A 17,541-nucleotide genomic window follows, 5' to 3' on the forward strand; every position below is an offset into this window, starting at 1 on the left:
AAGGTTCATCTAAAAGTTACCCTTCCCTTTCGATCTCTGCAGCGATAGCCATGGCAATAGACAGGAACTGTTTGTTTATGTTATAAGGTGCCACAGGACTCTTTGCTCTGTTTACACTCTTAGCATCTTTATAATGGAGATATATCCATATCCTAGAACTAGAAGGGACCTTGAAAGGTTATTGAGTCCAGCCCCCTGCCTTCACTAGCAGGACCAAGTACTGATTTTGCCCCAGATCCCTAAATGGCCCCTCAAGGATTGAACTCACAACCTTGGGTTTAGGCAGGCCAATGCTCAAACCACTGAGCTATCTCCCCCATAGGCTATAACTAAACACATAGAATTAGTATTAGCTCTAACGTCTAACAATACAAGTTTGCACTTCAAAGTTCTACTCCAACCTAGTGGAATGGCCTCGTTATCATTTACATATCTTCCTAACAAGTCTTTAAAAGTCGACCCTGGGTCATCCAGTTTATGGGTTTGTTAACCCTTTCTGGCCATGTGCAACATTTTGCTCAGATAACGTCACAATGGGCGAATGAATGTTCTGTGGGAGAACCTCCATTCAGGGGCCCCACCTCCATCACAGAGATCAGGAAGGATAATGAATTTCATTATTAAATCTGCACAACATTTTAAAGTTGAAGTTTATGTTTTAATGCAAATTAGCTTAAATTATTTGCAAGAAATGTCACCTGGAGCTGTACAAAACTTGGCAGTTATGCTGAGACTGCAGGAGGAATTTTTGGGGCCAGCAGTTTCTGAAATGCAGCTGGGGGAGAGTCAAGAGAAGGTTTAATTTTCTGCCATGGCCAATCCCACAATCGTATAGAAGAGAGGTCATCAAAGAGGTATTACATGATTATCCCGTGCCTGCATGTCCGTCACTGTGTTCTGAATTTCCATATTAAACTGCTTGTAAATGGGTCTGTGTTTTTTCTACAGATGGATCACACAGATATGGAAGAAGGAAATCTGACAAGAGATGAACTTTCCCATGGTAAGAAAGTGACATCAAAGGCCTTGTTGTGCCCCCACTGCTGCCTTTATGCTCTACTCAGCTTTCCCTGTAGTTGAAAATGAACATTCGAAAAACGATAGGTTTCAACGTACCGGTCAGATATACCTTTATCCACCTGAACAGCTACAGTGGCTCCCCAGAACAGATGAACACCTCCTCACCTGGATGGGAATAGGCTGTCCTGAGCACAGATGTGAGCTCCTCAAACAGGAGAGGGAAATCCAGGGTTCCAAGACTACCAGATGTTCTGTGTTTCTGACCAAATGACAGTTTGTTTATGTCAGCGTTCCCTCCCCACTCTGAACTCTGGGTACAGATGTGGGGACCTGCATGAAAGACCCCCTAAGCTCATTTCTACCAGCTTAGGTTAAAACTTCCCCAAGACACAAATTCTTGCGCTCGGATAGTACGCTGCCACCACCAAGTGAATTAACAAAGAATCAGAGAAGGAGTTCCTATCCTCACAAAATATCTCCCCAAGCCCTTACACCCCCTTTTATGGGGAGGCTTGAGAATAATATCCTCACCAACTGGTTACCAAGGGACTACAGACCCAAACCCCTGGGTCATAGAACAATGGAAAAATCAGTCAGGTTCTTAAAAAGAAGGATTTTTATTTAAAGAAAAAAAAGGTAAAAGAATCACCTCTGTAAAATTGGGTTGGTAGTTAACCTTACAGAGAAGCAGAAGATTCAGAGAGCACAGAGGAAACCCCTGTAGCCTTAGTTTCAAAGTTACAACAAACCAGGGATAAACCTCCCTCTAGCAAAGGGAATTTTACAAGTTGAGAAAACAAAGATAAACTAATACGCCTGCCTGGTGGTCCTGACAATGTCTGTAATATGAGAGACTGGTGCAGAAACATTTGGAGAACATGGATTGATGTCCGGTCCCTCTTAGTCCCAAGAGCGAATGGCCACAGAAACAAAGAACCCAAAACAAAGCCCCCCATTTGAAAGTATCTTTTGGTTCCTTTGGTCAGGTGCCAACCAGGGTACTTGAGCTTCTTAACCCCTTACAGGTAGGGAGGAATTTAGGCTACCTCTATGGTTATTACAGTTTGTTTGTTTTTAAATTGTTTTTATTTTGGATGACTTTGGAATTATTAATAGCTGGAAAAGAAAGAGACTGATGATAGTGCTGAATAGAGCCAGATATAGGGCAGAAAATTTTGTGCAAGGTTTGTTGCTCTGCCAATGTACCTCAGTCCTGATGTGCAATCTCCCCATTATTCCAAGCCCCTGGATAGGTCTAGTAGCAAGACAAAATAAGCATAGTAGCCAATAGCCAAAGATTACATAATGTCTCCTCCCATGGTTTCAGGTTAACATATGGTACAATTAGTACACAGGTCTTTTCCTTTAAACAATGTATCACGTGTATTAGTATAAAATGTATATGTTGAATTCTGATTTGGGCTCCATAGTGATAGTGAATGAATGGATTTGGGCCCTTCAATTATCCTGTGACCAACCAATACGCCCAGGTCTTTCTCCTTCTCTGTCACTTCCAACTGATAAGTCCCCAGCTTATAGCAAACATTATTCTTGTTCGTCCCTAAAGTGTGTGACTTGCACATTGCACGATTAAATTTCATCTCATTTCTATTACTCCAGTTTTCAAAGTCATACAGAGCTTATTGTGGGATATTCTGCTCCTCCTCTGTATTGGCAATACCTCCCAAATTTATGTCATCCACAAATTTTACTAGCACACTCCCACTTTTTGTGCCAAGGTTATTAATATATTAAATAAGATTGGTCTCAAGACTGATCCCTGTGAAACTCGACTAATAACCTCCCTCCAGCTTGACAGTTCACCTTTCAGCATGGCCCCTTGTAGCCTCCTCTTTAACCAGTTGTCACCATGCCTCAGTGGGTCACAGATGAGAATACCAGATTATAGGTAAACTGCTGAGAAATAGTCTGCCCAATTAGATTACACCAAGCCAGCAAGCAGGGGCAGCTCCAGACCCCAGCACACCAAGCACGTGCTTGGGGCGGCATGTTGCAGGGGGCGCTCTGACAGTCGCTGGGAGGGCGGCAGGCGGCTCTGGTGGACCTCCCGCAGGCGTGCCTGTGGAGGGTCCACTGGTCCCGCGCAGCTTCGGTGGAGCCGTGGGACCAGCGGACCCTCCACAGGCACGCCTGCGGGAGGTCCACCGGAGCCGCGCGACCGGCAGAGCGCCTCCCGCGGCATGCCGCTGTGCTTGGGGCGGCGAAATATCTAGAGCCCCCCTGCCAGCAAGAAAACTTCTATCTCACTACACTAGTTAACGAGACATCAAAAATGCAGTCTCCTTACGTATTCCAGTCCTTATTTCATCACCCAGACACTAGACATTATGATGCGTGGTTACTGAAAACCAATTTAATGAAAGGGTCTTTCTGATCTCAAGAGTTCAGCCATATAGCCAGGTCAATCTGTAACTCAGATTTTACCTAATAATCATGCTGTTGCCAATCCTTTAGTAACTAAAATTTAAACATTTATTTAGAAAGAAGAGAGTTAAAATGGTTAATAGATAATATACATAAATCATTGCAAATTTCTTGCATCAGGTTTGAAGCAGTGATGGAATAAACTGTTGACATGTAAAGTCTCTGGTAGCTTCCAAAGTTCAATGTGCTCCTTTTAGTTGTAAATCCACAGTCCAGAGAATCAGAGCAGGAAAGAGACAACATGGAGATGATTCAGCGGTCTTTTATACCCTTTCCCATGTGCTTGGAATTTTACTGTCGCAAAACAAAGCTCACAGCACAGTTTGTGGAAAATTACCGGCACAAGATGGAGTCCAGGGTCACATGAGCAAGTCACCTGCTCTTACATGGATTGCTGATGCACAGGGGCAGCCATTGGCCACTTTGAGGCTAAGTTGTCTGCAGGAAGAGCCATCTGGGCAGAATGAGTTTCTTCTATGGCTGATTGTGAGAGTTAATTGCCTTTGATGGGCCATCAACACAAAGCTGTCTGGCTTTGATGTAGATATTACCTGATGGGTGTTACCCCAGGAACATATGCAGATATTGAGACACAGATATTCATAACTTCAGATACATTGATGATACATTTTTCAGAATAGCATCCGTGTTAGTCTGTATCCGCAAAAAGAACAGGAGTACTTGTGGCACCTTAAAGACTAACAAATTTATTTTAGCATGAGCTTTCGTGAGCTGTAGCTCACTTCTTCGGATGCATAGAATGGAACACACAGACAGGAGATATTTATACATACAGAGAACATGAAAAGGTGGAAGTATGCATACCAACAGGAAGAATCTAATCTTGATTAGCTCATCTCAATTGATTAGATTCTTCCTGTTGGTATGCATACTTCCACCTTTTCATGTTCTCTGTATGTATAAATATCTCCTGTCTGTGTGTTCCATTCTATGCATCCGAAGAAATGAGCTGCAGCTCACGAAAGCTCATGCTAAAATAAATTTGTTAGTCTTTAAGGTGCCACAAGTACTCCTGTTCTTATTGATGATACATGGATTTAAACAGGATAATCATCTTATGGAATCATAATTTTTCCACTGACATCTTACATGATATATTTTGTACAAGTTTTGTTGCAATTGTCTAACAGAGGTAATATTAATAAAATAAATGGTCATATTTCAATCATACAGCATTCCACTAGTTATTTATCCACCTTTCAATTCTCATATTAATCCCCATCTTCTCCAATGTAACTAATGATTTCTTATGTGAACTCTATCAAATGCATTATTAAATCCAGGCATATTAGGTCTGCTGCATTTCCTTTCTCTAAAAAAATCTGTTATCTTCTCAAAGAGAGAGATCAGATTGGCTAGGCAAGATCTTCCATTTGTATTTTATCCCAACTACCATTTCCCTCTATGTCCTTAATACTTTCTCTTTCAAAATTTGTTCCAAGACCTTGTGTACCACTGAGGTCAAACTAAAAGACCTACAGTTTCCCCTTTCTCAAAAATAGGTACTATATTAGCAATTCTCCAATCTTAGGGTACGACCCCCTGAGTTTACAGATTCATTAAAAATCCTTGCTATTTGGCTTGCAATTTCATGTGTCAGTTCCTTTAATATTCTTGGATGGAGATGATCTGGGCCCCCTGATTTAGTATTGTTTAACTGTTTAAGTTTGACTTCCACTTCAGATGTGGTATTTCTACTTCCCTATCCTCATTTCCATTAGCCACTCTGCCACTACCCTTAGGTTCCTCATTACCCTTATTTAAAACTGAGGTAAGTATTCGTTTAGGAGTTGGTCCATGCCCAGAGTATCTTTAGTCTCCACCCCATCCTCAGGGTTTAGTACTCCCACTTCTTCTTTCCTTGGTTTCTTTTTATTTATATGGCCAGGAGCATATTCAGGTTGGAAATTAGAAGACTGTTTCTAAAGGTATGTCTACACTATGGGATTATTCAGATTTTACAGAAACCGGTTTTTTAAAACAGATTGTATAAAGTCGAGTGCACGTGGCCACACTAAGCACATTAATTCGGCGGTGTGCATCCATGTACCGAGGCTAGTGTCGATTTCCGGAGCGTTGCACTGTGGGTAGCTATCCTGTAGCTGTCTCATAGTTCCCGCAGTCTTCCCCACCCATTGGAATTCTGGGTTGAGATCCCAGTGCCTGATGGGGCAAAAAACATCGTCGCGGGTGGTTCTGGGTGCAGCCTCACCCCTCCCTCCGTGCAAGTAGCAGACAACTGTTTTGCGCCTTTTTCTCTGGGTGAACTGTGCAGATGCCATACCAAGGCAAGCATGGACCCTGCTGAGCTCAAGACAGCAATCATGGACATTGTAAACACCTCGGGCATTCTCGTGCAGTCTATGCTGAACCAGGACCTGCAAAGCCAGGCGAGGAGGAGGCGGCTATGACAGAGCGGCGACGAGAGTGATGAAGACATGGACACAGAATTCTCTCAAATCGCGGGCCCCTGCGCTTTGGAGATCCTGCTGGTAATGGGGCAGGTTCTAGCCATTGAACCCCGATTTTGGGCCCGGGAAACAAGCACAGACTGGTGGGACCGCATAGTGTTGCAGGTGTGGGACGATTCCCAGTGGCTGCGAAACTTTCGCATGCGTAAGGGCACTTTCATGGAACTTTGTGACTTGCTTTCCCCTGCCCTGAAATGCCAGAATACCAAGATGAGAGCAGCCCTCACAGTTGAGAAGCGAGTGGCGATAGCCCTCTGGAAGCTTGCAGTGCCAGACAGCTACCGGTCAGTTGGGAATCAATTTGGAGTGGGCAAATCTACTGTGGGGACTGCTGTGATGCAAGTAGCCAAAGCAATCATTAAGCTGCTGCTACGAAAGGTTGTGACTCTGGGAAACGTGCAGGCCATAGTGGATGGCTTTGCTGCAATGGGATTCCCTAACTGTGGGGGGGGGCGATAGATGAAACCCATATCCCTATCTTGGCACCGCCGCGCCAGGGCACCCAGTACGTAAACCGCAAGGGGTACTTCTCAATGGTGCTGCAAGCACTGGTGGATCACAAGGGACGTTTCACCAACATCCACGTGGAATGGCTGGGAAGGGTTCATGACGCTTGCGTCTTCAGAAGCACTACTCTGTTTAAACGGCCGCAGCAAGAGAGTTACTTCCCAGACCAGAAAATAAGTTGGGGATGTTGAAATGCCTGTCGTTATCCTGGGGGACCCAGCCTACCCCTTGATGCCATGGCTCATGAAGCCATACACAGGCAGCCTGGACAGTAGTCAGGAGCTGTTCAACTACAGGCTGAGCAAGTGCAGAATGGTGGTAGAATGTGCATTTGGACATTTAAAGGCGCGCTGGCGCACATTACTGACTTGCTCAGACCTCAGCCAAACCAATGTCCCCATTGTTATTGCTGCTTGCTGTGTGCTCCACAATCTCTGTGAGAGTAAGGGGGAGACCTTTATGGCGGGGTGGGAGGCTGAGGCAAATCACCTGGCCGCTGATTACGTGCAGCCAGACACCAGGGCGATTAGAAGAGCACACCAGGAAGCGGTGCGCATCAGAGAAGCTTTGAAAACCAGTTTCATCACGGGCCAGGGTACAGTGTGACTGTTGTGTTTGTTTCTCCTTGATGAACCCCTGCCAACAATTGACTCATTCCCTGTAAGCCACCCCCCCCCTTTGATTACCGCTTGCTTCCTAAGGAAATAAAGTCACTCTCGTTTAAAAATCATGTATTCATTATTAATTAATTATAAAAAGAGGGAGAGAACTGACAAGGTAACCCGGGTGGGGTTTGGGAGGAGGATAGGAGGGAAGGAAAAGGCCACTAAAAAAATTTCAAAATAATGAGAGCCTTTTGGTTGGGCTGTCCACTGGGGTGGAATGGGCGGGTGCACGGAGCCTCCCCCCACATGTTCTTAGTCGTCTGGTGGGTGAGGAGGCTAAGGAACATGGTGAGGGGGGAGGGTGGTTATACAGGGGCTGCAGCGGCACTCTGTGATCCTGCTGCTGTTCCTGAAGCTCCACCAGACGCCGGAGCATGTCCGTTTGATCACGCAGCAGCCCCAGACTTGCATCCCGACACCTCAGATCTTCCTGCTGCCACCTCTCATCTCGAGCATCTCTCCTATCCTCACGTTGGTCCCTCCTGTTCCCAAGGTCACTGGCATCTTTCCTGTATTTTGATACCACATCCTTCCACTCATTCAGATGAGCTCTTTCATTGTGGGTCACTTCCATGATTTCCGAGAACATTTCGTCTCACGTCTTTTTTTTTCCGCCGCCTTATCTGAGATAGCCTTCGGGATGGAGGAGGAAGACTTTAAAAATGTGCAGCTGCAGGAAGGAGAGAGAACAAAAGGGAGAGAAGTATTTAAAAAGATACATTTTACAGAACAACGATTATACTCTTTCACGGTGAACAACACTATTCACCTTACATAGAACATGTGATCTCACTACAAAGTCGCATTTTGCATCTTAATATTGAGTGCCTGCGGCTTGGGTGTTAGACATCACAGTCGCAGGTCCGGGCATCAGAATTCGGCTTGCATGCGGCCATGGTAAGCCATTGTCTTTCAGCTTCTGCAGCCTTCATATATCCAGCACCCTCCTTTCCCAAATAGCAAGCAAAGCCTGTTGAGTGCTGCTTCTTTCCTGTTAACGTGCAGCACCAGAACCGCCCCCATCCAATTCTCTGGGATGATCGCTTTACCCCTCGCCCCACCGCGTGGCTGGTAGAACAGTCTAGATCCATCCTCTTTGGAACCCCCCACCCTCCCCCCCACCGTGTGGCTGGTAGCAGGGAAGATCCCAGCAAGCCAAACGCGAAAAAGCTCAGCACCAATCACGCCCAACCCCCCTGCTTGGCTAAATCATAGAATCATAGAATCTCGGGGTTGGAAGGGACCTCAGGAGGTCATCTAGTCCAACCCCCTGCTCAAAGCAGGACCAAACCCAACTAAATCATCCCAGCCAGGGCTTTGTCAAGCCTGACCTTAAAAACCTCTAAGGAAGGAGATTCCAACACCTCCCTAGGGAACCCATTCCAATTCTTCACCACCCTACTCATGAAAAAGTTTTTCCTAATGTCCAACCTAAACCTTCCCCTCTGCAACTTGAGACCATTGCTACTTGTTCTGTCATCTTCTACCACTGAGAACAGTCTAGATCCATCCTCTTTGGAACCCCCTTTCAGGTAGTTGAAAGCAGCTATCAAATCCCCCCTCATTCTTCTCTTCTGCAAACTAAACAATCCCAGTTCCCTCAGCCTCTCCTCATACGTCATGTGCTCCAGCCCCCTAATCATTTTTGTTGCCCTCCGCTGGACTCTTTCCAATTTATCCACATCCTTCTTGTAGTGTGGGGCCCAAAACTGGACACAGTACTCCAAATGAGGCCTCACCAGTGCTGAATAGAGGGGAATGATCACATCCCTCGATCTGCTGGAAATGCCCCTACTTATACAACCCAAAATGCCATTAGCCTTCTTGGCAACAAGGGCACACTGTTGACTTTGTTGACCCCTTCAAAGAACTCTAATAGATTAGTAAGACACGATTTCCCTTTACAGAAACCATGTTGACTACTCCAGAGCTCCTTGCACTGACTGCACACATACGCCACCCGCCCACAGGGCAGGTAATCATACATGCAACACTCAACGCAATAAACTGGATAGCCCCCACTCTGCTGCTGGGCTTCTGCCTGCATTGTCTCCTAGTTGGTGAAAGGGTGGTTTAAAGAAAAAGATTTTGAATGTAGTTTGGTTTATAGGTTTTAAGGGGATTAAAGGGGCGCAGATACGACCAACAAGGGACCCCTGCTCCCTTCCCATTCCCCTTCCAAACTCCCTTGCGAAACTCCCTGTTAGCAGTCCCTGGTCACTTGTGCGTGGCTTTATAAAGCCCTGGCCTGAGTGAATGCCCCGCCCACTGATTAAGGCTCAGCCAATTACCAGAGGCTTCTAGCTTTCAAACCTTCCTTTGAAGCTCACAGCCTCCAACTGCCAGCCAGAGCACACGGTCCTTCAACCAACCTGTCGAAGAAAAACTCAGTTCTCGCTTTTTGTTTGGGTGCAGCAAAATCAAATACTTTATTCTTTCTCCAGTAATTACAATAGAGGGAGAGAGTGTCCTAGGAAACAGGGTTGCCCCTTGTCCCGGACAGGTCTCTCTCAATTAGTAAACAATCACAGCAAGCATTTATACCTTTGTTACAGACAATAGCTAGCAATCCTGGAGACAGTAAAAAGAAAACATTTGCATTTGTTTATACATAAGCCTATTTGCTATCTTATTTGTCTTCACTACTAGAAAAAAACAAGACTGCATATTGCAAGGTCGTAATGACTTTTCACACAGTTCACTCTGTTCCACATTATCTTACTTCTACAAATCTCACATCATTAGGGTCACAGCTAGCCTAACTCACGCTAATTTAACTAACATACATTAAGATCCCTTCAAACCTTTATTAATTATTTCCTGTCCTCCACAAACCAAACAAACAAACAGACTGACAAACACAAGCTCAGCACACAGCAAGTAACCCCCAAACACAAACAAACACACACTACAGACAGTCACTTACCCCACAGATGCTGTATTTGCTCCTCCTTCACCTGGAGAACTCCCTTGCGAAACTCCCTGTTAGCAGCCCCTGTTCGAAGAGATCAATCACAGTAAGGCAGGTTTTCTAATCCTTTAGTCAATCTCCTGGCTCTTGTCTGACCTCTCTCTAATTTTTCAACAGCCTTCTTGAATTGTAGGCACCAGAACTGCGTGTCGTATTCCAGCTGCAATCTCAACAGTGCCAAATTCATCCCAGGATCACATAAGTTTTTTTGGCCCCAGTGTCACACTGGGAGCTCATGTTCAGCTGATTATTCACCATGACCCCCAAATATTTTTCAGAGTCTCTGCTTCCCAGGTTAGTGTCCCCCGTCCTGTAGGTATGGCTGACATTCTTTATTTCTAGAGGTATATATAAAACCATACCAACCCCCCAAAGATCAGTAACAGGTTTGAATCCTTTGATCTAATTTATATTTTAGAATCAGCGGTGTCCAATATGTTTGCCACTAGCCACATGTGGCTACTAGGCTATTGAATTGTGGCTAATGCATGTGGCTTTTTTATAATGTGGCTAATAAGAAAAATTCAAAACCACAAGTGTGGCTAGCATCAAATTTCTATTGAACACTGCTGTTTTAGACCCTTATTACTTGCATTATGGGAGTGAGGACTTGATACACTTTGCGAGCGTGTTACACAACTATTTACTCGTCAGCAACAGACTATTGGTTATAAGGAATCCTGGATTCTACCTGTGGCCATGGGGGAGGAGTGGAGATTATAGTGGTTGAGGTAGAATGTCACAATCTACTGTAATCTGTTTGAAAAGGAAATTGGTGCACAGGATAAAACTGGGGTTCACTAAACTAGTTCGAGAGCTGGATTCTGGGCCTGCCTTGACTTTGCATAAGCTCTCTGCTAGAGCTACTCAAAACTCTGAATTTCCATGTTGCAGGATGTTGCAAAATTGGTTTTCACTCTGAATTTTCTCTTAGTTTGTGGAGTGTTTTCATTTTTATATCTGTATTGTTTTTACCTTATTTCATTACGTCAGTAATAGTCATGCACACGGAGCCAAATTGTTCCACTGGAACATAAACAGGAGACACTTTGATCCAGAAAGAAGATAAGAATGTTCAACTAGCCATGTGCAGCAGCTGATCTTACTGATTTAAAATAAATATGATAGAATATTTCAACTATTATGTTATGACATGTCAGTAAGAGTAGTGTTTTTTAAACAGCTCTTTAAGGGTTAAAACATTTTTTATTCCAGAAAGAGAACTCCTAAATAATCTTTACTCTGGGAATGTTGCAGTGATGTGTCAATTCTCTCCTATTTGTTCCAACAGCCCCAGGCAATGGTGACCAATACCCTGGAAAACCTGAACTGAAAATCATCCTTGTTGGTAAAACTGGAGCTGGGAAAAGTGCAACAGGGAACACCATCCTGGGCCAGAGAGTGTTTGACTCCAAACTCAGTGTGAAGCCAGTAACTGAGAAATGTGTTAAAGGGAGCAGGAGCTGGAATGGGAGGGAGGTGGTGGTGGTTATCGATACTTCTGCCATTTTGGACACAAAGGTACCTGATGAAGAAACCTCCCGTGAGATCTGTCGCTGTATTGTGCTCTCCTCTCCAGGCCCCCATGCCCTGGTGCTGGTGACCCAGCTGGGCCGTTTCACTGAGGAAGACAAGGACGCAGTGCAGCGAGTGCAAGAGATTTTTGGAGCTGAGGTAATGAAACACGTCATTATCTTATTCACCCGAAAGGAAGATTTAGGGGATGGCTCATTGAGTGACTACGTAACACATCCAGATAACAGAGATCTTCAAAGGCTAATTGATAAGTGTGGGAACCGATACTGCGCTTTCAACAACAAAGCAACAGGAACAGAACAGGATGCCCAGGTTGAGGAGCTGATGGGACTGATGGAAAGAATGGAACAGAAGAATGGAGGCCGATATACAAATGAGACTTACCAATATGTTGAGAAGATGCTCCAATTAAAAATGGATGAGTTACAGAAAATGTACAGAGAAGAGATGGAAAGAAAGAGAGAAGAAATAATACAGTGCTTTTCGGAGAAGTGTAAGAAGATAATGGAAGAGTCAAACCTGAGAGAAGAGGAATTAAAGGAAAAACTTGAAAAACAGGAGAAGGTTAAAGAAGATGCTTTCCTGCAGCTGAAGCACATGAAACAAAAAGAAATGGAAGCCATGGAGCAAAAGCTGCTGAAAGAGTTGGAAGGAATACAGAAATGTTATGAGGGAAAACAAAAACAAATCAGAGAAGAAGCTGAGAATAGTCATAGCATAGTGAGTGCGATTTGGAATCTGTGTCTTTGGGTATATTCATGTTTGCCAGGCTGGGATACATTTGGCAATTATATTCCATCTTGGTGGTAAATGAATTATGTTTCTTTGCATTTCCCCCTGTGGTTTAATCTGATTTGTTATTAATGAGGTTTCACCCCATTGTGATTCTAGAGTCTCTGAAGTGTCATGTCTAGTTCTTCTGTTAACTTCACAGTCAGAGTAGCATGGGACAACTGAATAAGCATGAATAAAATCATCCATAAATATGTATTTCTTATTATGCGGAAATGGAAATATCTCAGTCAGTCAGAGAATAGGGATGCTGTCCTGTCACTGAAGTGTACCTACATTTTTTCCTAATTATGAAATACCCTACTCTGTGATTGGTTATGGGTAAGTTATTTCCATAATCATTCTATAGTTATTTCTCATTAACAGTATTAAACAAATCCCTGCACTAATTGGCTAATAATGATGATCAGTCAATTGATTTGACATAATATTTCATGAAACTCTGCTGAAAAAAACAATAATACTATTCAAAATCATTGTTGCCAATATTAGCTGAATTAAAAACTGGTTAACGGATCACAAGATTTAACTCTACATAAGGAATCATCATCCTTGGTCGTGTTTCTAGTAGAATTCTACAGGGATCTGTTCTTGGCCCAGTGCTATACAGTAACAGTATCTTTTTAATTGATTTAGAAATAGTGCTGGTAAAATTAGCAGATGACACAAAAGGTGGTGGACTGACAAATAATGATACTGGATTAGAGAGTACGCTTATAAAATTTGCAAATGACACTGAGCTGGGAAAGGTTACAAGCACTTTAGAGGACAGGTTTAAAATTCAAAATGACCTTGAGAAATTGGAGAATTGGTCTGAATTCAACAAGATGAAATTCAATAAAAATAAAGACAAGTGCAAAGTACTTCACTTAGGAAGGAAAAATCAAATGCACAGCTACAACATGGGGAATAACTGTTTAGGTGGTAGTAGTGCTGAAAAGGATCTGGGCGATTATAGTGGATCACAAACTGAACGCGAGTCAGTAATGTGACACAGCTGCCAAAAAGGCTCATGCGATTCTGGGGTGTATTAACAGGAGGGTCATATGTAAGACACAGGAAGTAACTGTCCTGCTCTACTCAGCACTGGTGAGGCCCTAGACGGAGTCCTGTGTCCAATTCCGGGCACCACAATTTAGGAAAGATGTGGACAGATGGGGGAGAGTCCAGAGCAGTAGAGCCCTGCGTGGATACAGAACTGATATCCATGGATGTGGATATCCCCACATATCAATCATAGATCAGCGGAGCTGCAGATCTCTACAGTGAATTACAGCTGTGAAACAGCAGCATGTTGGGCCGCTCCCAGAAGCCAGCGCCCTGCACCAGCAGCTCCTCCAGCATGGCTGTGCCACCTCCTAGCCTGGGCAGTAATCCCTTCCATTCAGCAGTCTGCAGCCTGTGTCTCCTGTCTAGAGGTGTGCAAGCCACTTGCACACACTAGTGTGAGCCTGGTTCCAGCCCCAGTGAGCGGGGCTGGGGGCGGTACAGCCACACCGGCGGAGCTGCCGGCACTGGGCGTTGGTTTCTGGGAGTGGTGGACTGATGTTCTGCTGCTTTCCCCACTGTGGTTCCCAGTAGAGCCCTGAAGCTCCGCTAATATCTGATTATTGCATCCACAGATATACCTTTTGTATCCGCGCAGGGCTCTACAGAGCAGAGCAGGGAAATATTGTATGAATATTTGTGAGGAGAGCATGACTATTTCTGGTTGACTCCTAGATTTGTTCAGCATGTTAAAGCTGAGCTGTGTGTGCAGAGAGTATGCATGCGAGAGGGATAGTTCATTATTATTAAGGGTTTTTTATATATAGCGCTTTTATCCAAAGCACTTTACAATAGTTCGCTAATGGCACAAACAACATTTGGAAGGATAATTAAGTGATCCCCTGAGACCCTCAGCATTTTTCAAGTAGTCCATGAAAAAAAAAGCTTGAGACCCACTGATCTAGTCGAATTTATAAGCATTCAGATTAGAAATAAAGCACAAAGTTTTAGTCTTGAGGGTTATTAACCACTGGGATAATTTACCCAGGCATATGGTGCATCTTCTAAAAGATACATTATAGGCTAAACTGAAGTGATGGGTTTGATGCCGAAATTACTGGGTGAGGCTTTATGGCCTGTGCCATTCAGGAGGGCAAACTAGTTGATCATCACCGTCCCTCCTGGCCTAAGATCTATGGATTTATGAATTCAGGCCCAAGGATTTGCCTAATTACTTAATGGAAATTCTCAGTAAAGATTCAGGCTCAGATCTCCAAAGGTATTTAGATACCTAACAACTATTGGTATCAATGAGAGTTAGGCACCTTTATACCTTTGAGGATACTTTTTACACGCCTAAATTTATAGGAAAATGAAGAAAAAAATACCAAAGAACAAAGGAAATGTGTGTGTGGGGTAAGTTGCTGAAATTAAAACAGCTTTTTAAACAAGGTTAATCAAAAACATCATTTTTTTAATTCATTTCCTCCTGTGGTCCTGCTTATCCTCCACTGAAGTCAATGAGAGCTTTTGTTTTGATTTCAATGGAAGCAGGGCTCCGAAACCCACACTGGAGCATCACTGAATATACTGTCTTGTTCTCCAGTGTCTCAGCTTTCATTTTTTAAAAAGGTAGTTCTCTAGCTGTTATGGTTGCAGATAAAACCTTAAAATGTAATGATGCAGCAACATCTGCCTGATTCTGCCGCAGAGCCTGGAACAATAGCTTTGAAAGGTGTGAACCGCCATATGCATCTCAGAGACATGTTAGCTCAGATACCCAGTCATGGCGATTTAAATGTCAGCATAGTCAACTTTCACTCCCTGTGTAAGAAGAAAAGGGAGAGTCACAAATGTGCACCTTTTCTGTGAGTGATGTCTCATTTTGGTGAGACAAGGGAGTGACATATGGGAGATGTTATCACTTTTTCCTCCAGTCAAGGAACCAAATCCAAGGATCCCAGAAAAGTCCTTGGGCATACTCAAGCTCTGCCATGCAAGAACCAAGCCTGTTGAGCTCAGTGGAGCCCAGTGATACACACGATCAAATTTTGCACAATACACTGGAAGTGGTGCCTCATTCTGTTAACTCACCTGAGCCAAGGTTATTTGGTGAAGGGATCTTGCCAGAGAGCCACCACATTCCTTTCCCCCAATTTGACTTCTGAATGGAAGCAGCATTAGGGGATTTCTATGATCCTTCTTTCTCCCATATTTATTTTCTCTTCTTCCTATCAGGCTTTTGTCTTCACAATTATTGTCAAATATTTGTGTTTACTTGGTTTGTTTGTTTGTTTCAACAAGAAAATCTCAAATTCACCCTCCCTGTCAGGTAAAAGTAATGCAAACAAAAATATATTGCTGCTTGTGACAGGTCTGGTAATTTCCTTACTGAATTATGTGAAGTCTTACTATGTAATGTTTATGTATCACTGTGGGACAGAGATTGTATATAATTCCATGAGGGAGGGGAACCAAAATCCCTCCCGGAACTAACAATAGTGGCAAATTCACTCAGGTTGTAACACCTCCCAAGAGGCACCACCGCCTTGAAATACTCACATCAATTGGTTCCAGCCAGATTCGCTAGAGACCAGAAGACAAAGATGAATCAATAACCTGAGTTTAAACTGACCCAGAGCCTTCTTCCTGATCCAGCAAATGGACAAGACCTTTGGTCCACGGAGGACCCCAATCCTTAGGGAAGCTTGGAAGGACTTTGGCCTCAGAGGCCCCATTACTCATGAGTATGCTTGTTCTGAGTATAAACTGTTAGGAGCTTGCAATGACAAAAAAAAACCCTGAGTGGCGTTTGAAGGAGTGTTCCCTGGTCAGAGACCTGATTGGAATTAGGGTGATCTCTGGTAAATTTATCAGCATATGTGTCGGTTCTTTTGTTGTTTTAACATGTTTTATCTGTAATAATTTTGCCTTAACAATAAATGTGCTTGCTTAGAACGACCTGAGTGGTAACTTAACTGCGGGTAATTACACTGTTTTCCCCCTCTGAGGAGAAAAGCAAAGCAGGTCTGCTTAGGCAGTCTGACTTAGCTGGGGAAAGAAAGTCACAGTAGCATCAGGGGACTGTGCTGCCTGGAAATACCGGTCAGGAGGGACAGAGATGTAGGTATCTACTCAAGAGACGTGATGGTTGACGAGCGTGGAGTCTAGAGCAGGTGTCCAGACAGGAATTTTGCCAACATGGCTACTTTGTCACTAGATTTAGCGACTTTTTGGTTTCCCTAGCAAGGAAAGAAGTGTCAAAAGGACCGGTGACATACTAGCAACTTTGCCGATTACAATGACATTCAGAGAAAGAAGTCACCAATATGTATAGCCATAAAATCATTCACAAGCAGCTCACTAGTGTTAATAAAATCCATTGCACGCTCTCCTCACTACATTCTGCTACACCCCAAGTCAATGTCATTACATCTCAGTTGAGCATGTCCTGGGGAGGAATCACAGCTTCTTGGGCTGAGTTTGCTATAGCCTGCAGGGGAGGAAAGGAAGCTTGTGGAGGCAATTCAATATTTTGCAAAAGCCAGGCACACTTTGGAGAGAGCAGTATTTAGCCAGGGCTTGTTTTTGTCCAAATGTTCTTTCTCGCTGCTCCGTAGTAGGATCAAAGGTGGAGCTAGCTTGATTTCAGCTCCCTTTACTCCTTCCCCTGGTTTGGCCTGAGGTTAGCTGCCCAGCTGTTTTCAGAAATCAAACTTAAACTGCTCCTGAGACTACCACTCCCCTTGGAATCGCTGAGCGTGGGCTGCTTTGTGTTTTGACGTCTGTTTCGGATAGACCGCAAAAATTATTACTGCTTAAACACTACAGCTTTTTGCATGTTGTTTTCTGTATCTATCACTGCTGCCTACAAGCAGAAACAATGACAACAGCACACCACCATCATCAGGAGAGCACCCTCTGCTCATTGGGAAGGGCACTCTGCACACTGCAGCCCAGGTCAGCTGGGGTTGGTTCATTTCAGCCTGGCTTCCCTTTCTTGCCAGCCTGGATTTGAGCTGGCAGGTTAGTGAAAGGGAGAGCCCAGAGCTTGGGGGTAGAGGGCATTCATCTGGCCTGAGCTCTGCACTGCAGGGAGCCAAGAAAATAGATCTAATAGAACTGT

General features: G+C 44.0%; 1 protein-coding gene across 1 annotated transcript; it reads left to right on the plus strand.

Annotated features, from left to right (window-relative positions):
- Positions 1-948: 948 nt before the first annotated feature.
- On the plus strand, positions 949-13,552 carry LOC123363326 (GTPase IMAP family member 4-like). Its single transcript, XM_045004184.1, has 2 exons — positions 949-1,003; positions 11,392-13,552. Exons 1-2 carry the CDS (start codon positions 949-951, stop codon positions 12,444-12,446), a joined length of 1,110 nt encoding a protein of 369 aa, XP_044860119.1. The 3' UTR covers positions 12,447-13,552.
- The last annotated feature ends 3,989 nt before the right edge of the window (positions 13,553-17,541 follow it).

The sequence above is a fragment of the Mauremys mutica genome, chromosome 2 (assembly GCF_020497125.1).
Source record: "Mauremys mutica isolate MM-2020 ecotype Southern chromosome 2, ASM2049712v1, whole genome shotgun sequence".
Taxonomy (NCBI): Eukaryota; Metazoa; Chordata; order Testudines; family Geoemydidae; genus Mauremys; species Mauremys mutica.

Coding starts and splice junctions, on each gene's coding strand:
- LOC123363326 (XM_045004184.1), top strand. CDS start 949: ATGGATCACACAGATATGGAAGAAGGAAATCTGACAAGAGATGAACTT. Junction 1,004..11,391: donor AAGAGATGAACTTTCCCATG/GTAAGAAAGTGA, acceptor TTGTTCCAACAG/CCCCAGGCAATGGTGACCAA.